This window comes from Fusarium sambucinum, chromosome II (assembly GCF_050947815.1).
Source record: "Fusarium sambucinum isolate potato_lamoka chromosome II, whole genome shotgun sequence".
NCBI classification, from domain to species: domain Eukaryota; kingdom Fungi; phylum Ascomycota; class Sordariomycetes; order Hypocreales; family Nectriaceae; genus Fusarium; species Fusarium sambucinum.
The window spans coordinates 8,999,360-9,023,790 of record NC_139293.1 but is presented as its reverse complement, the minus strand read 5'-3'; the positions used below and the strand labels follow the sequence as shown (position 1 = coordinate 9,023,790).

Below are 24,431 nucleotides of genomic sequence, written 5' to 3'. Positions count from 1 at the left end.
AATGTCCGACGTGCCATTTATTCGACATCGAAACAGATTTCACAACTACTTCAATATTCCATCTCACTTCTTTTTACTCGCCCTCACTGAACTCAGACCATCTCTCTCTTATCAACTCCACTGAAACAAAAGCCCTGACCCCCCAAGTCTTACTACCAACATGCGTTTCGATATCACTGCTATCATTGCGGCAATGGCCCTGACTGCATCGGCAGACCGTTTGGAGGTCTTTACGAGTTGCGCGGCTGGCAGTTGCAAGAGCGATGAGGGCACCTTCTACACCGACTTCGGTGTCTACCGTGTCAATGCCAACGAAGGGTGCAGAGGAACTTCAGTCCCTGCTATGACAGAGTTCTGCATGGACTGGGGTAACCGACGCGGCCACTTTAGGTTCTCTGGACAAGGAAATAAGAGATGCCTACTCCAAGACTCCGAAACTAGGGTCGGCTGTGGCAGTGACGGAACGGACTGCTGGAGGACGACTTGGAAAGAGGTCGCGTGTTTCTGGCGCGAGATACCCATTCCGGGGGAACAGCTGGTCACTGAGCCCCATTCTACATTTTTCACCAGCACAGTCCCTACTATTGCCAGCCATACCGCTGCCAACTAAGGAGCTATGATACATTGAAGCTGATCAATGTTAAAACGTGGCTCACTAAGTGGCCCTTATTCTCTTCTTTTTACACTTGTTGTGTGGAGGCTTACTCATTTAGTGAACGAGAAACCTTGGTATATAGTTTAGTCCAGTGAGAAGGATTAGAAAACAAAGCCACCTCACTCCAACGTCGGGGTGGATTTTCTTCAGGCTTATATAAAACCAATGGATATGATTGAGTACAAATCAATGTCTCCCACGACTGTGTTAATATCCATCCAAATCGAGCAGCGTCGTTTAACGTTTATCCGTGCTAAGATAGACTACCCTTCTATCGTGGACGAGATGGATAAAATCTCGTTTTAGCTTGAAGAAGAGCGGACGTTGGCAGCTAATAGTTCACGTTGGACACTGGTTAAAGAAGTGTGTGGGAGATCCCTGCCACTCATATGCGCGCTCTCATACGGGAATGGCTACTGCTAGGCTGTGGCTGTTCAACTTTATTGTTGCCAAGAGTACACGAAGCATATTTGCCACACTTTGTCGTAGTGGTTCGGTATATATTTTGTCTTTAGTCCATTCTGTTTCACAAAAATTGAGTTATTCATGAAGACGACTGTGGTACCTTTATGGCATTTTGCCAAGGCTTACTCCTGATGATATGGATAAGTTCGTCTGACAAAACAAAGTACGGGCTAAGTGTGTGCCAACTTAGGTGGATAGATTGGACCCGAGTCTTTAATGAACGAAGCTGCCGATTCCAAGGCTGAACATGTCGACAAGATCCAAGATGGCCAAGAAGATTTTAATTAGGTCTGAGTCCTAACATATAGGAATAGGTACAGACGTAGATAGCTTTCGCTTTTGAAAAGCACTAACTCAGCCACAACTGAAAAACTGATAATAAGAGTAATTGGAAACTACAGCGAGGCATAGTCGCATGCGTTATTGTCAGGCTATTGACACTAGTGCGCCCCAAACCAGCATAGGCTCCATTATGCTTAACTTAGTATTGAGGTCTGGACCCTGAATATCCTGACAGCTGAAAAATAGTTAAAGAAATCTCTGCATCCAATTCGCTATTCAACCCTCACTCCTGCATTAGCGCCCCTATAGCTGTCCGTCAGTGGAAATACACTCCCACTGTCTTTCTTGAGGAAATTTCTAATAAGAAAGTATTTAAACAAAGCGAGGGACTTCTGAAATTGCATCCCCCGTCATTTCCCATTACGTTCCTCGCTGTCTCTCATTTTACTTGCTCCTTCTTGAGCGTGAACATTCTTTCAAAATGATCGCCCCGAATGTCTTGGTTGCAATTGTTAGCTTTGCAGCCGGTGTTATGGCCAGCCCTTGTAAGCCGTCGTCAGTAACAACCGCCACCGGTACCGCCACAACCACGACAGAAACCGCGACCACGACCACGAGCCCGGCCGAATCCGTTTGCCTTAAAAGCCCTTCTCCCGCTGGCAAGGCCTGTAAAGCCCAGGGCGGAGGCGACGGCGATTTGGATTATCTGGGTGAAGGTGATGCAACCTCGCTGGCTAACTGCCTCAAGTCTTGTCAAGATAAGGCAGGTTGTGTTGCGTTTGCGCTGAGTCCTGATGACTCGTGCGCATTATATGGAGGCATATTTACCGGCACAACTGACGATGAAACACCTTGGGTTTGGTACGAAATGGATTGCTTCTGTGATGAGACTTCAACCATCACAACTGTTTCGGCTACCGAGACGACATCTACCGAAGCTACGGCTACCGAACCGACAACTTCATCCGCTGAATTCACTTCAACGACTGAGACCATGGCTGCTGCAACCACTACTGCAGCAGTGGATTCCTGCGTCAACAATCAAAAGACACCCTTTCCAGCCGACAGGGTCTGCAACAAAGAAGGTATTCAAAGTGGCAACTTGAATTTCATGGGCGTTCCAAATGCCAAGACGATGGAATCCTGCCGCCAAGGCTGTCTTGACAACAACGGATGTACTGTATTTGCCTTTACTCCTGGTCAATCGTGTTGGATTTATAGTGGTACCATTGATAGTGTGGATGATAGCCAGACGGACTACATTTGGTATGAAATGGAATGCTTCTGTGACTTGGATAATATTGTGGCTATTACGACTGCCGAGGCTACCACCACTGCTGATGCCACTACGGGTGCTCCGACGTTGACAGAGACAGCGCCTGTTAACTAAGATTAGACAGCGTCAGTATTCCCTTGGCTTTTTTCATTGCTTGGAAGAATCAGTAGAGGCACATTAATACTTTTTAATATATAGACTTATAGTAAACGACAATAACATTGCGAACGAGTTTAGTGAGATCTTCTATATTGCTATCGTCGTCAGTCTTGGGGGCTTAGGTACTAAAGCCATTCCCATTCTTGTGGTATATACAACAAAGGAGGACGGCAGGGACCACAGTCAGTGTATCAGCACCCAGAGCTAGGAACAAGAGGGCAGAATTCAACGAAATAATTGTGCGTGCAGTGACAGTTACTACCGGAATGCCCCGATGTAACGCAGAGGAATGAGAAAATAGCTGCCTTATTACGGACTTCTCTAGCCCTGGTGGCATCACCTACATTCTTGACTCAAGTCTACGGAGTATGTTGCAGGATATGACACCATAAGAAAGTACACCATTGGAACTTTGCGTTGTAAGGGACTATCCAATCGGATGCGATTTGTACTGAGGGCAGGGTCAGGAAACTATTGAAAGACCACTGACATCTGGAGCAACCAAAGTGCCGGAGGTGGATAACAGTCCAATTTCAGTGGTGATTTAGGGGATTCAAGCCAATCCCCGCTAAGATTAAAGTTCAGACTCAAGATAACGTTCTGGCCTTTTAAGCGTCAACCGCCTACCTCTTGTACTAGCTAATCTATAGCTTAGGCATAACTTTCGTTAAAGTAATAACTGCTTAGGATAGTTACTAATAAGGGTTTTTAACTTAACTGGCCGGTTTTACTGCTAGTATTACTCTTAGATTTTATAAAGTTATAGTTTATTAATTTCTATACTTTACTAATAAATATAAGTAAATATAAATCTAAGCTTTTTAATAACTTTAATATTTAATAAAATATTTATATAAATTAAAAACTTATTATTTTAAAATAAGGTTTTTTTAATAATTAAATTTTCTACTAAGAATATATATAACTATTAAGGTAATAATTAAACTTTATAATAAAAGTTATATAAAAAAAGCTTTTAAGCTATATATATAATAATTATTTTTTTCTTTTATAATTATTAATTTATTAAAATCTAAAGAAAAATTAATATAATTAAAATAAAGATAATTAATATACTTATTTATATAATTAATTAATTATAATCCTTTTTCTCTTTAATTTATAATATTAATTATATTATAAATATAATATATTTACCTTTTAATTATTTAGCTAAATTATATATATTATTAAAGTTTAATAAAAAGAATAAACTTTTATTATAATAATAATTATAACCTTAAGCCTAAGGCTATTAAGGCTATTATAATATTATTATTAAAAGATTTTAATTTTATAAAAAAGGCTTTTTTAATAAGCTAGGATTTTAATCTTTTTAATTATAATAATATTATTAAGCTAATTACTTTTAATTATTAAATTTTTTTACTTAAAGAAAAAAAGTTTAATAAAAAAAAAGAGGTTAAAAAATATTATTTTTATAAAAAGCTAAGTGCCTTAATAAGGCTATATAAAAAGCTAGAGTTAAGTAAGAAATTAAAAGTTAAAGAGAAAGATTTCTTTATAGCTATAAATATAGGATATATTTAATAGTAATTAATTTACTTAATAAAGTAAATTATTTATATTATTAATATCTTTAATTAAAATATTAAAGTTATTAATATAAAACTATAAAGATATTATATATAGAGATAATTAGAAAATAGGGTAGAATTAAAAGTTAATTTAAGGTTTTATTAAGATAATTTATAATATTAAATTAAAGCAGGGCTAAATCTAGAGGCTAAATTTATATAATTAATCTGGATTATATACAGACCTATTATCTTAATCTACTAGAGAGTAATAAAGTGTCTTTAACTATATCTTTAACTAGGGGAAGTTGCGGTTAATGCTGATATATTAACGATTTGAATAGATATATAATTTCAAGATGAGATCTAGGACTACCACTTTTAACAATTCATCTCTGCCATTACAATGATGCGAGAGGTGATAAAATAAATGGTCATGAAGATATACTTGATCTCGAATCAGTAAAAAGGGCTGTGTGACCTAAACTCCATCTAAGTCAGAGATCGTCATTATGTCCTAGGCCTTTGACAAGACCACAGTTCAACAGAGCCACACGCCTGCCAGTCACTTCGATACTACCCAGGGCCTCAGCCTTGCCACCTGTCAGAGCGTTCATACCTTCCAGCGATAGTTGTATGCCAGATTCGGAGCCAGTGACTACAAGAAAAGGTCGGGCTTCCTCTCCATAGTCGAGCATCATGCACGATCCACACAACAAGGAGTCAGACCCAATAACGTCTATTGTACCCGTGATACGCGGTGCAAAACTGGAAATCGTGTTTCCCTCGGGATTTGTATAGTGTGGGACCATTCCGATGCCATCCTTATAGCATGCGAGCTCGCTAATCGGTGTTGACCCTCTATCGTAAGTGCGGTTGTACGTGACTACAAAGGTGGCTGTTGTCAATACCAAAGCTAAGCGAGGAGGTAGTAAGCTTTTACCTGAGACCGCCGAAGTCGATGAGAAAAGAGTAGCGACACTCAACAGTATAGATAAATGATTCATTGCGATTGTATTGCTGTGTTTTGCTGTGATGATGGATGTTGTAGGAATATCAGAAGAATATTGAAAAGGATAGCAAAGGGGATGGAATGGGTACCCATACAAGAGCCAAGACTGGAAAAAATGCCTCGTGACGCTTAATTGGACTGCCGGATGTAACGTGGCCGGGCTTGGTGTTGGTTGTTGGTTGTCGCCTTGCCAAGGTTTCATTTGAATGCAAAGACAGCTAGGCCTTAATGCATTTAAAAACTTGAATAACGATAAGTAGCTAGATGGCTTCTCTGATACTAGGCTCTACCAAAGCATAGTAAACGCGGTGTTCGAAAGAATATTAATGCGAAATGCGAATAAAGGCATCTTGAGTCTCATATACAACCTAAGCCTTGACCAGAACCTCTTGGCCGAGAATCTAGACAGGCAAGCCACCAACAATGCTCCAGAGCTTCTTTATACGGTGCTCTCGATAAGCTTTCAAATTATGCCCAAATCTATTTCTCTCAGTCTGCAACACAAGACTGCCGTAATCGTTGACACCCTGCGCATCACATCTTTACAATACATACCGCTTCTGACTTGGAAGTCCACTGGCTTGAGACAATCACAATGTGTGTCTCTTCTACTTACGAGCCACACCTGGAGCAAGTATGAAGATCTTATTGTTGTCAGTTATCGATGGAACGACATTGCAGGGATAATATGGAGGAATGTCAATCTTTCCGCTTCAGAAACAGTGTATGTCGACTAAATCGAGCGGTAAGTTGCCAGATCATTCAATGCCACGTTCCGTTCTCACAAATGTTTTTTAGCGTTGGACATATAGCAAAGGTCCAAAGCATGTAGGTATCGACAAAGATTCACTTAACGCCCACGTTGCTAAGATTGGACGGTGTCAGTGTTCTAGGATTCTTGGGTCACTCAACTAACAACTTGCCCTTCCAATCCGATGGCGAGAAGAAGTTGAAGACAATGTCACACGCATGGCATTCATCCCCTACTGCTGCTGCCTCCTCATGGCCCACAACTCAACCGGGAGGCTTGGATAACTTTCTCGAAATGTTGTTCCCACTCGTCAAGCGAGTCAATGTAACCAGAATATGACTCTATTGCTTTCCATGCTGACACTGCAGGCTAGTACCACTTGTCTGCTCGCCAACTCGTTCCAAAGTCTCAATTCTAAGAGTGAGAGATGCCCTTGAACATTACTATCTTACATATCCGACTTCTCTTCTTGGATAAACCTCGCGGATATATACATATCAAGTCGAGTCAATGCTCTGGTTTCATGTAATATTCATTCTCACAAGTAAGTATTTATCATCGAATTGTGCGATAGATTTAGTCATTGTCGCTTCACGTATAAAGCTGTGCTTAAAGGATATTAGATATACAACAAGATATTCTTTCTATTTCATGTCACGGAAGACTCCCCGCGACTCTCGAGTTATATTCTATATTACAGCATGCATTACTCCTGGGCGAGGTATCTGTTTTTTGAACGTGAGGGACTCTGAAGAGCTTTGTTTTTCCATGATATCATCATTGCACTTCTGTACTACCACAATCGTCAAATCCTAAACCTGACATCCCCTTCGTCGTTGATCAAACCTGATATACTATCTTGTTTGAGAATCGCGTCTAGTCTAAGGCCGGACAAAGCGGTTCCATTCAACCCAAGGTGCAATGACAAGAAACGTCAGAAGCTCTACAACTACTGTAAAAGATATGTTAGTTCGACAGCGTATCTTGCACGGCTATTATGTACTTACTACTGGCAGCAAAGACTTGCCACCATCTCCAAGACACTTCCTCTCCGTCTAAATGTGGAAATTCTCGAGTCGGAACCGCCATAAACGTTGATATAAAGGATATAGGGGTCTGTAATCTTTTTGAGTAAAGCTTTTTGAGAGATTTAAAGTAGAAAGGAACTCTTACAAACACGACCGTGACGATGGTAAAGATAAACAGAAGTTTGCTCTGCCATGCGCTGTCTTTAGCTCTTTGGTCGGCTTCGTTGGCGAGACTACGCGTATCTCTTACGACAATAAGACTACCTTGCTTTTGTTTGAGATCCAGTAGGTGATTGAGCTGTAAACGGTGTTTCCAGGTTAGATCTTCTGATACAAGCCAATAGACGGTTAACTTACAGAGCTCTCTACCGTAGATGCGTCCGTGAAAAGTGATTTGACTTTGGCAATCCGCAGGTCCAGAAGTCTTTTAGTCTCTAACAGTAGTTGACTTTCTCCATCTCCGGATAGCCACTCATGTTCTTCATCAGATCGGTTTTCCTTGACTCCAAAGTTTAGTTCTTCTTGACTCGTAGCATATTGATCGATGACAGCCTTTTGATCCTCCAAAACCTTTTGTATCATCTTTAACTCGTCCTTGATATCTTTGATCTCGCAGAGGTGATGTACTTCTTTTGTGATGTTGCACAATTCGGCTTCGATTCTCATCGCTTTCTGGTCACGATTTTTGGAAATCCCCCTTGATATCCTTTCCGCCTCCAATGTGCTTAGGTCCTTTTGTAGTTTGTTAAATCTGGCATAGCAATCTGCATCCTCCTGAGCCTAATTAATTATAACGGTTAGTAGGACTCCTAAGCATCTAATATGAGTTCAGAATTCCTTACTCGGTAGGCTACACTTTGCTCAAAGATATGAAAGACATTCTCACTTAGCCCGGCGTTGGTTGGTGCATCTACGAACCCAGTAACATCTCTTAGGAGACGAGATATTAGCGAGTCTATAGTTAGGGGTGGACTTGTCCTGATAGTTTCGGTGATCCGCTCCGAAAGATCCGACTGATGCGGATGCCGACGATCAGGAAACGCGGTAACAAGGGTCACTTATCTATCATGAGCCAAGAAACAGACGGTACCAGCCACATCTGAACTTACCGGCATCGACTTTCCAAACCCACATCTGATTTACCATGAGGAGCCTTTTTGGCCTTATAGTTCCGGTTCTCGGCCGTAGCTTTTCTTGACTTTCTTGACGCTTCACATGTTTAATCACAACCTGGTCCTCATCTCGCACTTGAGAGTTGTGCAGTGATAGGTAGTAAGACTGATCTAGCGTGAGTGGTGCATGAAGGTTTTTTGTTGGAAAAGTTGAGAAGGCACGATAGGTTCTCTGAATCGAGGTACGGTATCTAGAGCCAAGTCTGTTTCAGTCCAATTTCACAAAAGGATGGTTACAGTCAACTCACAACAAGCGAGAAGATGTCTCCTCGGGATCCTGGCAAGGGCGCGAATAAAGGCTGTCGAAAGCGAGCATGTTGTGCTGGGCCCCTAATCTCGTGATAGGACTCGGTAGTAAATGAGTTGATCCCACTACGATATGTCTTCATTGTTTCGTCATCCATACCACTCAACTGGTGAATTGCTTTCTACCGCCCGTGTTAGCGCCAACGTAATCTATGATGATGATGCTGCAAACCTCTGCCCAGGCTTTCTGCATTATGTTAGCATTCTCACATGTTGCTGACCTTGTACATGACTCTCACATACGTTATTCGCTGGGAGGTGAACCCATCTCCAGTAGTCTTCCGACTGAGAGCTGGTAGCCTCACTTATCGCCCATGCTCTGAGACTACTTCTTTCCCCGCCATCGCTGGTACAATCTTGTTCAAGACTTCCCGCGTCAACTAGGGATGGCCGGCAATCGTGGCCAGAGGTATGGACATGGACTTGCAACTGAGACCCTTTGAGACGATCAATGCGAATATGATCCACACCCCGTACTTGCGGCCAAGTTGGTCTTCCATGCATTGCGTCCTGCCAAACATCTCTATTCAAGAGAACCAGTATCTTTTGGAGATAACCTCGCTCCGTGGTCCGCAAATTCCCGGTCAACTTCAGCTCCTCGGTCACAAGCTCTCGGATATTTCGTTTATCATGAAGTCTCCTGAGCCCAGTGTTGGCGTTATGTCGCAACAGCAGTGCCACGATCCTCACATGGTCTCCAGTCAGCGGTGGGGTCGCTCTGCGATGTCCTGTGAGGAATTTGCGATGCTCCCGACCTCTCTGAATAACTGCATGTAACACTGTGGCACCTCCATGTGTGATGGTCTTATTCACATCAGCTCCTTTCAAAAGAAGCATTTTCGCAGTATCATAATGGCCAAAACAGACAGCCTCATGCAGGGCAGTATACCCGAGTCGATCACAACTGCTGTGCTTCACTCCTTTTCCCAGTAGACGTTCGATGTTTTTGTTATCTCCTGCTGCTGCAGCCAGTAGTAGTTCTGAGATACCGCAATCGAGATTATCTGTCGGATGTGCACCGTGTTTCAAGAGGGTGAATGTTGTTAGGTAGTGTCCCGAGTCTGAAACCGAAATGTCCAACACAGTGTCTTTATACTTGTCCGATACCTTGAGGTCGATTCTATGTTCCAGAAGAAATTTAATCATCTCACTGTCCTTGTTTTTAAGAGCTGTAAACAGGACTGTCCGCCCCTCGTCATCTAATGCGTTGATGTTTGCATCCTCAGCAAGGGCCTTTTCAGCATTAGCTCGTTGGCTTTCCCGGACAGCTTTTACAAATTCCTTGTCCGGTACATCATGGCGAATAGAGTCCTCAACCTCCCCTTCCGGTACATCGTCCAGTCTCGGCCCATGGACGACCTTCATATCGACAGCAAGCTCACGGTCGTCATCGTTAATGACAAGCACCCGGACGGAGCCGCGACCAGATTCTAAAGCGTTTTGGAGACGGGAAAGGAGGTTCGATTGATCAATAATGGACAGGCCCGGCTTGATATTGCCGGTCTCGGTCATGGCGACAATTTGGCCCTCGTCTATTCCTTTGACACCATACTGCTTGAAAATAGGGCCAGGCATTGTTTGGACAACGACGCTAGGGGCAGGATTAGAGATAAAAGATGACTCTTCAAGGAGTTCCTTGGTAAAAAGGTCAACACCAAGATATCGATATTGGCCTGTAGCAGAGCTTGTCGAAATGCGAATGACTTGGCAGGGACGGCCTTGAAGTATTAGGAAATCGCCTAGCCGGATATGGTGACATGGAATGGACACGGTATCAGGGTCATTGTTAGTAGGATGGACATTTGGTTGACGACCTGAATCTGTCATGCCCTCTGAGCGCTCGGGGTGGTTAGTCGACTCGTCCGGGTTGGCTCCACCAAAAGAGGACAACTCATGTTGGCCTTGAGAGTGAGTATAATACGTCAGCTAATTCATCGCGCAACTTCAGCAAGGGACCTAACCATCTCTTTTTCTATCAGCCGAGGGAGTTTGATCATCCATGGCAATTGTTGATCAGCGACTTGAATGTTTCTTCCGAAAACTAAACAGATGGTGAGTCTGTGAAGATAAGATGATTTGTGCTTAAAGAAGGCCGGGCTCTCACTTGAATATATGCCACCGAATTGAGGAGGAATTTAACAAGACCAAATCAGCTGGCTGATGTCATTCAAATAACAAAATCCCTAATGTCAAGGGTTTAGTTAGATAACATCAACATGGAATTCTGGGATTCGAACCTCACTTAAATATGAAATAGATAGCTATTAAGCGCCAGCCTTGTTGGGCTTGAATTGGTGGGGCGACTGGTGATGCCTAATATGCAGGTTTACCTACTGTGGCAGATCTATCTCTATGGAGTAAAAAGTCATAAGATAATTTTAGAAAGGTTACACGACGTATTGAAGACTTCAATATGAATGATCCTACTCGTTGAATGGACTATCCGAAATAGCCACTTAGAGGCATCCAACCGGGACCCTCTACGACGACGTACTTTAATGCATCTGGCACACCATCGACTGCCTGAGGTCTCCTATCCTTCCCTACTTGTTCAATAGCCTCCAAGTCCCAAGTGACTACCCCAACCTTTTCGAAAACATCCTGTCGATCAGGCTCCTGGCACAAGATCAAACCAATGCACCATCTGCACCACACATTCTCAAGCTTAGGCGCATCCGGTGGTGGCCCAACTAGGGCGAGGAACAAAATACCCATATTGCAACTTTCAGACTTACTAGCAAGCCACGAGAGTTTTTGAGTCCGCGTCAAATAGTCTTCTGAAAATGCTGCCTGTATCGCGTCGTTGTATTTGTGCTCCAGTTCCACCTCTATAGTATCGGAGCCTATGCAGTTTCCCATGACATTACAAAATGTACTCATCTTGGTGAAACTGCCTTCAAAGCCAGCCATAAACACATTCTCAAACTCCACAGCCTCGAGAATTGCGCCATATGACTCTGCAACGAGCTCTTGTTCGTCTACTGAAGTCCCATCCGGCTTTATCATTTGTCGCCACAACAACTCCGAAAAACGCATCATGGTCATGCTCGAGTTGACTCTCCATGCTTCCCGAGGTGGGCAAGATCGATCTTGAATGCATAATTGACTAGAGATAGGGTAGAGTCGAAGCAATTCCGAAGCGAGTTGATCCTTGAGTTCAGACAAACTATACGTCTTGCCTGGGATAGCGTCAGGTGCTGATTCACCTAACTGCAGTCCGAAAACTTGCATGATCCCTCTCACTCTGTCCGTCTGCTCATAACATTGTCGCCGATGTGACGCTTGTAAAAGCATCAACGGATTGCCCATCCATGTTGAGTTTGTATCAAACCCGAGCTCAAGAGATCTGAGTACGGATGTTCCTTCACTGAAACCTTCAAGGAATCCAAATGCCTCAATCTCGTTCTTAACAGCGTCGAAGAGTGTTTGGTCAAATTTAGCTTTTCGGGACGCGGATCTTTTGAATTGGTCGAGGAAGCTGTACATCTTCTGACAAATGGTGATGAGATGAGATAGATAACCTCCGGAAGAGACATCGTCGACGCAGCTAAAAAAGGATCGTCCGTCTCTCAGAAAAATAACAGAATAGGGAGAAAGAAAAGCTTCCTGAAGTGTCCACAAAGAAGTGAACCACGGATCTTTTCTCAGGTCCTGGAATTCTGTTAGGACTGTTCGTAGCCACTGGTTGACATCATAGTCATCGTCACTCCCAACTAGAACTGCCTTAAGCGGAGCCTTGATACGACTCATTTTTTTCCACCAACGTATCATTTGTTCACTGTTGATAGTAGTGAGCCACACCACCACCTCGGATGCACCTTGGAAGATCCTGCCTTGCCTGCCGACTTCACTGTAATATTCTTGCGTATGAGGCTTTGTCTGATCGATACAGACAACGTCGAGCCATATGAACTCAACCGCATATCCTTCGTCCTCTGGGAATGTAGCAGCTTTGATAAGTTCGGTCATTTCATCTGCTGTGAAATGAGTTGGGTGAACCCGTGGAAGTGGCCAAGATACGCCTTTGACGTCAAGTGGACGAGTTGTGGCATATTCTGGCTGATGGTCTTTGTACCTGAACCGACCCCATGTATAAGAAATGGCGTTGTAATAGGGCTCTTCGTAAGATCCGTACTTATTACCCGGACTCCAAGGATAAGATGTCATGGAAGCTACATGAAGGAGTCGACGGGGCCAGAGACAGTCGTCACTCCACTGGCTTGCTGAATCATTGTTCTCTCCCAGATCTCCCATATTGAGCTATCAGTATGTTTCCCAATTAAGAAGGTTTTGTTTAGAGTTACTGCGAGATGTGTTGATATGTCACTGAGAAATAAGCCTGAAAACAACTCAACCCCTCACATCAACACCATGAGACTTTGAGATGTTTCCTAGCCTGATTTACAGGAATAGCGGTTAGTAAGCATTGAGGCTTAGTCTATGCAGCAGCTGATCCAATCAGTACTCGACACGTCTACTAAGATAATGGGGACTTTGGTCAAGAGACTGCGTTACGACGTCGCTTATCTTCACTAATGTTTGACAGCATGTAGTACTAACAAAAAAAACGACATTACTAGGAGGTTTAATAATTGTAGAATTATTTGAATAGGACATCGCCAGCATGTTAAGATTCGGTAAGATACAACTTTATAACCTGTCTATTGATTCATATCCAGTATACCGTCTCATTCATAAGAGATATCTATCGTTGCGTCTTCTCAATACCCTTCTCGACATCTTTGTCATCACTCATAAGTAATTCTTGTACTGCCTTTTTCCCTTCGGCATACTTGCTATAAGACTTGACCTTCAAATCAACTCTGAGTATTCCAGGGTCTGACCGTTTGTGTCCAAAGAGTAAGGAACTTTCCCCATAAGGATTGAACCGATCGCCCTGAGTGAATGCCTCTGCAATAGCCGCATCTATAGATAACTGTCTCGAGAATTGACAGTACCGTGCAATGTGCAGTCCTGCCACTAGAAATATCTGATATCCAAACCAGACATACTGCAGATGCAAAGGCATGAAAAGTGCTGAGGCCACTAGGCCCGCCGGAAAAACGCACCCCAGTGCGCAGATGATAACCAGCTGAATGATCTCTTTCGTGCGGCTTCGGCATGGATGACCGTAGTGTCGCATAAACTGCTGGATGAGAGGAGGTGGGCCAGATAGGACTATAAAGTCGCCGTTGGACTCGGGGCAGTGTATTTCGAAGTCGCAGGTGTAATTTTGGGGTGTGAGTTGCGGAGTTTCGAGTGGCTCGCGGTGGATGGCGAAGAAGGTGCTGATCAGCCGTAGTGCCAAGGGTGCGAGCCATAAGATGACCCATGGTGTTCTCCAGATTACAATGAGTACAATGGCGATGATAATGGCTGAAGACTCGGACGCCAGAAGCGATAGGTAGACATGGGGCCCAGGAGTGTTGACGCGCTCGCGGACAAATGGTAGTGAAGATGCTCTATCTTCCTCTGTCGCTTGGCTGAATGTCAGATTGTAGCAGGATATCAAGGCTCTAACTGAACTCTGACACGACGCCTTGTTTTGTTCTTTCTTTTCCACTGGCACAAGCGTGCTTCCATCACCCAACTGGGGATGGTCCAACATGCTCATAGCCCTCGACCAGATACAGTTCCTAACTGCCTTTGGTGGTCCTTTAACTCCCATATCGTGCATGGTGTAGGTCCATCCAATGTCCTTGAAAAATGCAGTGCCGAGCATGTGCCCGAGGTAGGCACCACGAAAGAGTCCATGGCGGTGTAGTGTATCAAACGTCTCCAAGGCCGCCTTGTGCAATGGCCCGCCCATGGGCATCAGTAATGCTGCCATGGCTGCTGAGCGCCATGAGAGATGGGCTAAATGTCGTTGCGGCCAGAGTAAATGTTCAAATGGTGCGGTAGTCGCAGCTTCGGCGCCGACATAACCAAGAAGAGCACCAAGTGCAGAAATGGCGCCAGTTTCGTTGTCACCCATGTTTCAAGGTGGTTGTAGTTTGAAGATGTGTGAATAATCCGGTATGGTGTTGGTTATTTTGGCAGATTGGGGTGTCGGCCTTTTAGTAGTAGAAAATAGTCTTATGTGAGCGTTTTGTAATTGGTTGCACTGCCTGAATATTCTGACTTGGAGTTCACTGTACTATAGTGCTCAGCCCTGTTACTACCGGATTTCTACACTTTGTTAGCTCTTTGTATGGGTCAGGCGGGGGCGAGAAATCTGATGCTTAGCCTCATACTGCTTAGGCGGACACATCACTACAATCTGACTGGTCGCACCAGTCAACCAACAGAACGTCCGGAGAAAGCAATAATGCGCAATTGAGCATACAATGTCTGGCGGTATACTGAAACTCATTATCGAGTCAGCGCAGAGTATCACTCACAACCATTTCGCCTAAGTCCCAAATTCTTGAAAATGGGTCAATCTGCTCCAGATCCTCTATGGATGGTAGTAGACAGAAATTTTCATGTCAATGGTACAGAGCCTGATTTCACTGCCGTATTCGGCCGGCTATATCTCATCGCCTCCGCTCTGGGAGAATATGACGCGACATTATCGCAGCGGTTCGCCAAGACATCTTCGTTCGAAAAACTTCATCCTGTGCAAGAAAAGTCGTTCTGGACTATCTGGCGTTGGTGGATGGATCATGCCACTTATTTCCGTACCGAGTCAACTGAACATGACTGGCCTGTGGACCTCGTCAATAGCACCAAATACGTATTGAAGACCACCGATATCCCTTCCTTGGATGTGATTCGTCTTATGGCTCATGAGCTTGGGTCACCACATGGCCCGTTCGCCCCGGGAGCCCTTGCAAATCCCAGGCAGATGGTCGTCGTTGATCAAGCTTTGCGGAAGTTGGCTATTCCTAGCTATCTTGAACTGCTTTCCTCTGGAGAGTATGCCGATTTGAGGCCGTTGAAGTCTCTCGAGCCTATTGAGTCACCTCAACAAGTATTATATCTGGGGCCGAGAATATTGGGCGACTCCGACTTGGCGGGGTCCAATCCTAGATGCCCACTGGGTATTGATGCGAACCCTTGCCCTTGGCTGCCAAAAGATGACGGACTTCCATTCTTTCTGTGGGATAGGCACACGCAGTGTACGGTTGAAACGACGACTCTTCAATCCCGGCCTGCTTATACTGCCATCAGCCACACTTGGGGACGATGGAGGAAGGTTGAGCATGGCCAAGGGAAAACGACTGTCGTTCGTGGTGTGGATCAATGGCAAGTGCCAGAGAACACCATCTTCGACGTCAAAAGCCTCCCAGAGCTACTTGCCAAAGTTCCTACCTCAACCCGATATATCTGGTTTGATCTCATTTGCATTCCTCAAGACCGGTCACAACGTGCTCGCGAGGAAATTGCGCGTCAAGCTGAGATTTTTAGGAATGCAGCTCATGCAATTATCTGGCTTAGCCAGTTCGAATCATGGAAGAATCTTCAATCAGCCATAGGCTGGATGTCATTAGTCTTCTTGGAAGTCCATCCAGATCCATTTTACAAGGACCGTCCCTACGAACATGGTCCTTCAATGCAAAAGCACTTAACGGGACTCTTTGAGCCGTATATATTTGACCCCAGCATTCGTCGCCAGGATATGGCTGTTTGCGGTTGGTTCGATTCACTGTGGACTTTGCAAGAGGTCTGCCTCCGTCCTGACATGTGGCTGTGCAATCAGGACTGGGAATTGTTGACAGTGGGTATGGATCGCGTACCAGTGGCTATCAATGCCCTCGTTGCCTTGACGAATGCTTGTGCTCAGGCACACATGGATCACATGGCCTTTCTCGAAGACGATCATTTTGAAGGGCATGACATTCGGCCTGCCTTAGATCCCTCGATGACAGATACGCCGGCTGATACCCTGTTTGGTAGCCTCATAAAATATGGTGTCTTCCACCCAGGCTTTCTCGAACTCTTTGAGTTGTTTGATCGCTCCGGACTTGATCAACTTTTGGTTATGCAACCTAAGAATGTTCTCGATCTTGGCTCCAGGCGGTACTGCAAATCACGTCGTGCTGAAGCCATTATGTCAGTTCTAGGAGTCAAATCATGGTATGAGAATATCGGCAATGCCACGGCAGATACCCTTGTTCTTGGTCAATACCCTCTTGAATTTGTCCAAGAAGCAGCCAAAAGTATAGGTGCTAGCTTCTTTGATATGCTCAGTTGCACTTCAACCAGCTTACAAAGTCACCCGTCTACCTTTTCGGTAGGCTCCCTCATGCCGTTCACGCCCCTAGTCAGTCGTCAGGACGTCATTTCTCCTGCAACAGATATCGCCAGCCGTCAGGTTTTCCCTGGTTTTCTTGGAGAACAACAGCATGAGTCCATTGTTGACTGGACTATCCGACAGGATGGATCAGTTCAAATGACTAGTATTGGTTATGTTGCATCATCGTTGGATCCTCCATCGGGGCGCCAAGAGGAAATCGAATGCTCATTGTGGCTCAGGAATAAAATTGAGCCCGATTCTGACTCACGATTTCCTCAACGCGACCTCAATGCTAGGTTTCGAAGGGCAGAGCTTCGATCATGGCTCGCGACGTATCTTATGGATGATGGATCAAACTATGCCATCGAGCTGTTTCATCATTCCGACCATAGAGTCAAGGTAAAAAGGGGGATCATCTTGAAAGAGTATAAACTGTTTCCTGGAATATTAGTCAAGATTGGACAGTGGGCTTCGGTGGCTGATAGGGCTCCTCCCGAGACTGTAAATAAGTCTGTGAACTGGCTTGTATATTGAATCCAAACTATTGTATATGACTTGGCCTTTCCTAGTTTTCTTATTTCGTCATTGACCTGCATCATAGCAAAATTTCAACTATGCCGTTATTCCATCCGTTCTTATAGCCAGATGTGTTCGACTTGGGTCAAGTACTGTATTGACGAAATTTGGTGGCGCCTATAAAGTCGAGCTACTGACAAAGCTAGCTCGTTTGATAAGGGCGTCCGTACCCGCACAGCCAGCTGTGCATTTAAAATCACGTGCTTATATGCACAGCTACCCCCCCCCCCCTGTATTTTCTTTTATCTTTAATAATAAAATAATTAATAGACTTATAATTATAATAAAAATATATTTAAATATTAGATTTTTTATAGTATTTAATAACTATTTTATATTTATATATATATAGCTATATAAGGTTAATATTTAGCTTATTTATAAAAAGAAAAAAAAATACTTACTTTATAAGAAAATAAAATAATTTTCTTTTATTTTTTAAATAATATAAAAAAAATATATTTAATTAACTTAAAGCTTTATAAACTATAATAAAGTTAAATATTAATATAAGTTTATTAAATTTATTAATTTAAGCTATATTAGCTTATAAAAACTTTAAAATAATATTATTTATTATATATTTAATATTCTTAAGAATAAAGCTTATTTTTTATTAAAACTCTTTAATTAATAAGATATAAGTAAAAATAATAATTTATTATAATTATATTAACTCTTAGGATATTTACTAAAAAAAAAGTATATTTATAGCTATTATATTTAATTAATTATTAAATCTTAAAATTAAAATATTTTAATATTAAAATTATTATTAATAGCTTTAATTAAAGGCTTATAAATTAAAAGAAAATCTAATATATACTATAGTATATATTTATATCTTTAAGACTTTTAATTATTTTATAAAGAAATAAAATAGCCTAAATAGTAAATATTTAATAATTTAATAATATTATAAGGCTATAAGGCTATACTTTTAAATAAGCTTTTAATAAAACTTTATATTAAAATAAAGCTATATAAAATAATAAAATAATAATAAATACTTTTTTTTTCCTTATATAATAAAACTATTAATAAAGAAAAGTAAAAATAATAATAAAAAAGCAAGTTATTTTACCTTTAACTATCTATTTAATATATTAAATTAATTTAAATTATAATTATAATATTAATACTATATTACTATATTATTTAATCTTATAACTATAGCCTTATAGCTAGGTAATATATAAGGCAATTTTACTATATATATAGTAAAATTATTAAGGTATTATATATTAGCTTAGCCTTATTTTAAGATTTATATAACCTTATAATAATAAAGCTAAAATATATCTCTATAGGCTAAAAACCTTTAATTAAAGATAGTATAGTGCTAATTATATTTAATTATAAGGTCTTATAATTCCTTAGTATTTTTATCCTTTAAAGGGACTTATAGTAAATTTAATAAGAAAGGTAATAGCTTTATATATTATATTATAAGATTAAAAGAAAAAATACCTTTATAATAAAAGAGATTATATTTTATAATATAATAAGTTAATATAAGCTATAGTTAATAGAATTAAGGATATTTATTTAAACTATTAAAGATAAATATAAGTATTCTAAGTAATAGCTTTCTTATATATTTAATTATAAAAGCCTAAATAGGAAACTTTATTTAAGTTAAAGTTAAAGGAAGAAATTTATATATATAGTTAAGAGTTTAATATAAAGTTAAAATACTAAAGTAAAATAAATTTACTTAATATTATAATTAATTAAACTAAGTTATATAACTAGACCTTTTACTATATTATATAATTATCTTAATCCTTATATAATTATACTATTAATAATCTTAATAAAGACTATAGTATATATAAAATAAATATAAAGTAAAATTAAAAATTTATTTACTATCTTACTATTTAATTAAAATCTTTTAAATATTATATATAAAGTACCTTATAAAATAGCTATTTTATAAGCTAAAAATATATATAAAATCTTATAATATACTTTTAAAAATCTGTTATTATATTATAATTTTTAAGAAATCTTATAGTAATTAAATAAGTTTTTATTAAAGGAAAATAAAAATGCAAGGGGGGGGGCTGTGCGGATGTCACGTGATTTTAAACGCACAGCTGGCTGTGCGGGTACGGATGCCCCGTTTGATAACTGGCCAGGATATATGACGGCAATATATATTATCATCTTGCTGACTAAGTTGTATGTCCACTGTTTCTGACCTCTTACGGCTGCAGAAAATTCTGGCACTATGGTGCATTGCTCAGCGGTTGGCCCTATGGACTTCTATGAGTTAATACAGTATAGTTAATGTTATTCATTGTAAACCATCGAGTTGAAAAATGCAGAGGTTAGTTGTTATTAACTTCTATTTAAATGCTTCTATTATAAAAAGGTGATATAAATATATTTGTTGAAATGTTCATATTTCTTTGCATGTAGTTATTCACGTTGGACAGATTTAATCTATATAGGGTAGCATTCTCAAGTGGTATTGGCAGAGCCACCTACTGGAGACAACACAAACGATTAGATAAATGATAAGATAAGCCGGGACGGCTTGTTCCGAACAACGCTAACATCTTCCCAACGCGCTTAGCAAATCAGCCTCGGAACCTTCCTGCAAAGATCAAGGAGGAGTCCGCCGAGGATGAGGCAATGAGTCACTGCTGTCGGTGTCAGGATGTAGAATTGAAACCGGTCATGCCGTTTTAGTTGATGGGATTGTCGCGGAATATGTTCCAACCACCCGTTTTCCCATTGGAGCAAAGAGTTTCTACGGAAACTCACGAAGTTCAAGAGATGTGGAAAATACCTTGGTTAAGCTAATGTAAGACCTATTTTCCTTTTCAAGGGCTCTTATTAGCTGAGTGACATAGCACGTGTACAGGTAATTTGATGGCTGAGATAAGCCTTCAGCCACAGTCACTGTCAACCAAATCGAGCCAATAGCTAGAGAACATTATGGTCGCTCGAGATGCATCTAGATTACCTTAGAAACGGTACCCCGGACAGACGGCACAAGCCAACATTCCAACCAGTAAATTAATATCAACTGTCACGCGGCGAGCTACTCCATCTTTGTTCTAGAATCAGTAGATTCATATGGCCTCACATCATTGAGGCGCAAGCCCACATTCCAACCACTGTCACCACAGATTCGGATTACGCGGACAGCATGCTCCGTATCGTTTTATTTCTCGGCGAATTGACTTTTACCAGTGAATTGACTTTACCGACTAGCCGAATGAAACTTTCCCGTTGCTGTTTCCTGGCAAGCTACTAGTCAAGACGTAAGTCATATCGGCTTGTGCCACAGCCTTCCCAGAGTCAATTGGTTGTTGAGCTGGCAGCCTAGATCCGAGAAATAAAACTCAATTCACGAGCCTTTCCATAGGTCTTTCACAGACTTAGTGACAAGCATCGAGAACACGAAAGGCAACGTTATGGTTGCTGTCTTACCAAAGACTGCGGCGGCGGCCGCTGCACCCTGTGAATTATCTTGCTAGATAGCTAGTCTAGCCTGTAACCCTTCACAGTAAGGCAGTCTCATGAATAAACCTTGATAATACTCAGTCAGACAACGATTGGTAATTTCGTATGGAATTTACACTTCACTAGACGGCTCCATATAAACAAATGTATCAATTTCTTCTCCATCTGTACTGTCTATCTAGCAGTTAATGAATGCTCTTCAAAAGACTATAAAGAGTAAGACAGTCCTCTCTTTTTAAGACCAGGTTCTTAGCCTTCTATCATAAGCAACCCCATCATCCTTTATCTCTATCATTAAACATGCTCCGCACTGCACTCTTTGTCCTTGGGACGTGCTATCAAGCACAAGCTTGCTCCCGTGTAACATACACCGCAAGCGAAGATCGCATCGTCGTCGGACGATCCATGGACTTTGTCGCTGAGACGAACACAACATTCTACGCTTACCCAGCTGGGTTGAAACGCACTGGCAGCAGTGTTGAAGCGAATGGATACAACTGGACGTCCAAATATGGCTCCGTCACCGCCCTTATGTACGGCGCAGCACACATTGATGGCGTCAACGAAAAGGGCCTCACAGGAAGCTGCCTTTACCTAGACGGCAGCGATTATGGAAAGCGTGATGACAGTATTCCCAGCATGTGGGTTGGACACTGGCTACAGTACTTTCTCGACCAGTATTCCACCGTCGAAGAGGTCGCGGATGCTGTTTGCCCTGGCAGTGGAAAGCCGCCGTTCCAAGTTGTTCCCACGGCCCTCGTACCTGGTGTCAACTCGGTGGGCCATTTGTCATACAGTGACCCATCAGGCGACAACCTTGTCATGGAGTATGTCAAGGGGAAATTGAATTGCTATCATTCGAAGAACTATACCGTCATGACGAACGAACCTACGTACGATCAACAGCTCGCAATCAACACGTATTGGGAGCCAATTGCCGAGTCGGCTCTTCCAGGAACATCAAGACCTGCCGGTTAGTACTTATCTCAACATATAAAACGGAGATCTTTCTAACCTCTAATCCTTTAGATCGCTTCGCCCGACTCTCACACTACCTATCGGAGATCCCCCAGACAAAGGAGCTCACAAAGGCTATTTCTTATGCTGCAGGAATGATTAGGGCTGTCAGCGTTCCTATTCCTGAAACGATTACACCTAAGCCTGGTGCAGCAGACATCTGGCCAACTTACTGGCGAATCTACGCCGACCTCAAGGATTCAATGATTTTCTACGAATCCGCTTCTGGCCCTGAGCTCTTCTGGTTCAGCTTGGAGGACTTTGATCTCTCAAAGAATGGCACCACTCAGGTTCTCGATGTTCAGGCTGCGCCGTGGGAGGAACGCGTGGGGGATGTTTCTAAGCGCTTCAAGAAGGCTACAAAGGAGCAATGCGCAAAGTCTGATACGGAATGCTAGATTTCAATTTTGGAGGGGGACTTGGGTTGGATTTAATCTGGTTTATTAATACAATATTTTCATTAAATGACTGCCATTGTCCTCGCGAGGCTCTTGCAGGCCAAGCCGTTGGGCCCCTAACGTTCCTGATGAAGCTAGACGAATTATGCTATTAAACCTTGAACAGAACCCCATTGAATAAGTTAAAGAGTCTGTGCATTTTCGTGGATTAGTTTTTAAATAGGTAACTTTTACTTATATGGTCTCGGGCACTCGGGCTTGAATATTTCCCGGATTCCCCTAAACCCGCACTTTTTATGACTCATCTGGCCGAGATATTAAAATAAGAAAGGCAGAGATAAAAAAATAGAGTATATATTAAAAGGAAAAGACTGGCAGTGCAATTGAGAATTTATATCTAAGAAGTACACCTTAACACTTATTATCACTACTTATCATTCCCTTCATATCTCTAACTTTTATAACTCTTCTATACGTCTGGAAGGCATTGCGTTTTAAAATCTCCTGGATAAATATGAAAGCTTTCCGATTTGCTAGTGCCGACGAGGGGCTCAAACTGTGCGACTTGCCAGTGCCTGAGCCTAGTGAAGGATTCGCTCTTATCCAGATCAAAGCAGCTGGTCTCTGTCATTCAGACACTCATGTCTTACACGGCGGCGGAGAGGCTTGGATGTGCAACCTGCCCATTACTTTAGGGCATGAAGTGTCAGGGGTTATTGTCAAATTGGGCGATGAATGCTCCCTTTTTCAAGTCAATGATCGTGTGGCAGTAGCCTGTGTCGGGCACCCCATTGAGGAAAGAAACTTCTCGGAATGCCTTGGTGTTGGAGTTGATGGAGGATATGCTGAGTACGCTGTTGCGCCGTTCAAGTACCTGGTCAAGCTCCCTGATGGTGTCGACTTTCCCGAAGCTGCCGTGGCCACTGATTCCATTGCAACAGCCTTTCATGCGGTTGTCACGGAGGGTGGTGTCAACAAAAGCAATCTATCCAAAGTATCTACGGTTGCGGTTATCGGTTTGGGGGGCCTGGGATTGAATGGCGTCGCCATCGCAGCTTTATCGGGCGCCAAAATTTACGGAGTCGACATCAATACCTCCAAGTTTGACCAAGCTCGCCGCGTTGGTGCTTTTGCATGCGCTACAAGCTTGTCCGACTTTCCAGGCGTAACATTTGATGTTATTCTCGATTTTGTTGGTGCACAGAAGACGCTCGAAACGGCAGTATCAACCGTCAGGGATGGTGGCACTGTAGTTTTGGTTGGCTTGGCTTCTTCGCATATTCAACTACCAACTGCGGATATAGTTACCAGAAATCTCGCACTGAAAGGGTCAACCAGCGCAAGCATTGATGAATTCGTTGAGGTTTTGGAACTGTTGAGTTCAAAAGCCCTGACGCCACAGATTCGAGAGATTCCCTTTGAGGAAGTTCCCAGTGCTCTTGAGTCACTGAGTCAAGGCGAAGTCACTGGTCGCCTTTATACTAGACCTTGAGAGATATCATAAATTCACTTATCGATTTAACAAAAGCTTCCTTTGTAAATAACATCATAGAGTTCAAGCCTTATCAGTCATTCCTTGGAGATGCTAGTCTTGATAGAAACCTTTACTCCTAGATTTACTGAAATATTAATGATTTAGATCAAATCAAGAAGGCGTGGGCACGTGCGATAATAAGCAAAAGCATAATAGCACTGATTATTCTGGCTTAGATAAGTGTTTCAGTGCACATTCTAAGCTCTATCAAGAATTTAAAAATCCTATTATATTATAAGCAAGTTAACAGTATTTCACAGATCTAACATAATGGTAAGAAGAGTATAGAAAGTATTAAATAAGTAGAACGCGAGTTTAGGCTAATGAGGGTTGAGCTTGTGCTGAAGACTGGGTTGTCGGATTCAGATAATCGCTGCATTGTTTCCGAGCCGCCACCTCTTCCCTACCTGGCCGGCCAGTCTCTCCTATCACGGACAACCCCCCCATCTGTACCGCAAGTGCTATATCGGCGGCTGTCGGACCCTGGCCACTCACGCTTGGCACATCGCTACGGGCACCATGATCGAGAAGCAATTTCACTGCAGCCTCGTTCCCCGCGAGAAC

At 42.1% G+C, this 24,431-nt stretch overlaps 9 protein-coding genes across 9 annotated transcripts; 5 read left to right on the top strand and 4 right to left on the bottom strand.

Annotated features, from left to right (window-relative positions):
* Window positions 1-160: 160 nt before the first annotated feature.
* On the top strand, window positions 161-610 carry FSST1_009902 (uncharacterized protein; the record flags this gene model as incomplete). The annotated part of the gene is made up of 1 exon (XM_083226917.1): window positions 161-610. One exon carries the CDS (start codon window positions 161-163, stop codon window positions 608-610), a length of 450 nt encoding a protein of 149 aa, XP_083085863.1.
* Window positions 611-1,883: 1,273 nt separating this feature from the next.
* FSST1_009901 (uncharacterized protein) lies at window positions 1,884-2,792 on the top strand (the record flags this gene model as incomplete). Its single annotated transcript, XM_083226916.1, has 1 exon — window positions 1,884-2,792. One exon carries the CDS (start codon window positions 1,884-1,886, stop codon window positions 2,790-2,792), a length of 909 nt encoding a protein of 302 aa, XP_083085862.1.
* Window positions 2,793-4,872: 2,080 nt separating this feature from the next.
* On the bottom strand, window positions 4,873-5,382 carry FSST1_009900 (uncharacterized protein; the record flags this gene model as incomplete). Its single annotated transcript, XM_083223719.1, has 1 exon — window positions 4,873-5,382. The coding sequence occupies one exon, from the start codon at window positions 5,380-5,382 to the stop codon at window positions 4,873-4,875; it is 510 nt and encodes a 169-aa protein (XP_083085861.1).
* A 1,637-nt stretch (window positions 5,383-7,019) lies between these two features.
* On the bottom strand, window positions 7,020-10,645 carry FSST1_009899 (uncharacterized protein; the record flags this gene model as incomplete). Its single annotated transcript, XM_083226914.1, has 10 exons — window positions 7,020-7,090; window positions 7,146-7,254; window positions 7,312-7,464; window positions 7,524-7,946; window positions 8,009-8,223; window positions 8,276-8,510; window positions 8,587-8,766; window positions 8,817-8,831; window positions 8,888-10,545; window positions 10,606-10,645. The coding sequence occupies 10 exons, from the start codon at window positions 10,643-10,645 to the stop codon at window positions 7,020-7,022; spliced, it is 3,099 nt and encodes a 1,032-aa protein (XP_083085860.1).
* A 438-nt stretch (window positions 10,646-11,083) lies between these two features.
* On the bottom strand, window positions 11,084-12,898 carry FSST1_009898 (uncharacterized protein; the record flags this gene model as incomplete). Its single annotated transcript, XM_083226913.1, has 1 exon — window positions 11,084-12,898. The coding sequence occupies one exon, from the start codon at window positions 12,896-12,898 to the stop codon at window positions 11,084-11,086; it is 1,815 nt and encodes a 604-aa protein (XP_083085859.1).
* Window positions 12,899-13,349: 451 nt separating this feature from the next.
* FSST1_009897 (uncharacterized protein) lies at window positions 13,350-14,618 on the bottom strand (the record flags this gene model as incomplete). The annotated part of the gene is made up of 1 exon (XM_083226912.1): window positions 13,350-14,618. The coding sequence occupies one exon, from the start codon at window positions 14,616-14,618 to the stop codon at window positions 13,350-13,352; it is 1,269 nt and encodes a 422-aa protein (XP_083085858.1).
* Window positions 14,619-15,056: 438 nt separating this feature from the next.
* On the top strand, window positions 15,057-17,396 carry FSST1_009896 (uncharacterized protein; the record flags this gene model as incomplete). The annotated part of the gene is made up of 1 exon (XM_083226911.1): window positions 15,057-17,396. One exon carries the CDS (start codon window positions 15,057-15,059, stop codon window positions 17,394-17,396), a length of 2,340 nt encoding a protein of 779 aa, XP_083085857.1.
* Window positions 17,397-21,218: 3,822 nt separating this feature from the next.
* Window positions 21,219-22,333, top strand: FSST1_009895 (uncharacterized protein; the record flags this gene model as incomplete). The annotated part of the gene is made up of 2 exons (XM_083226910.1): window positions 21,219-21,891; window positions 21,948-22,333. 2 exons carry the CDS (start codon window positions 21,219-21,221, stop codon window positions 22,331-22,333), a joined length of 1,059 nt encoding a protein of 352 aa, XP_083085856.1.
* A 514-nt stretch (window positions 22,334-22,847) lies between these two features.
* FSST1_009894 (chaperonin 10-like protein) lies at window positions 22,848-23,825 on the top strand (the record flags this gene model as incomplete). Its single annotated transcript, XM_083226909.1, has 1 exon — window positions 22,848-23,825. One exon carries the CDS (start codon window positions 22,848-22,850, stop codon window positions 23,823-23,825), a length of 978 nt encoding a protein of 325 aa, XP_083085855.1.
* Between the last annotated feature and the right edge of the window lie 606 nt (window positions 23,826-24,431).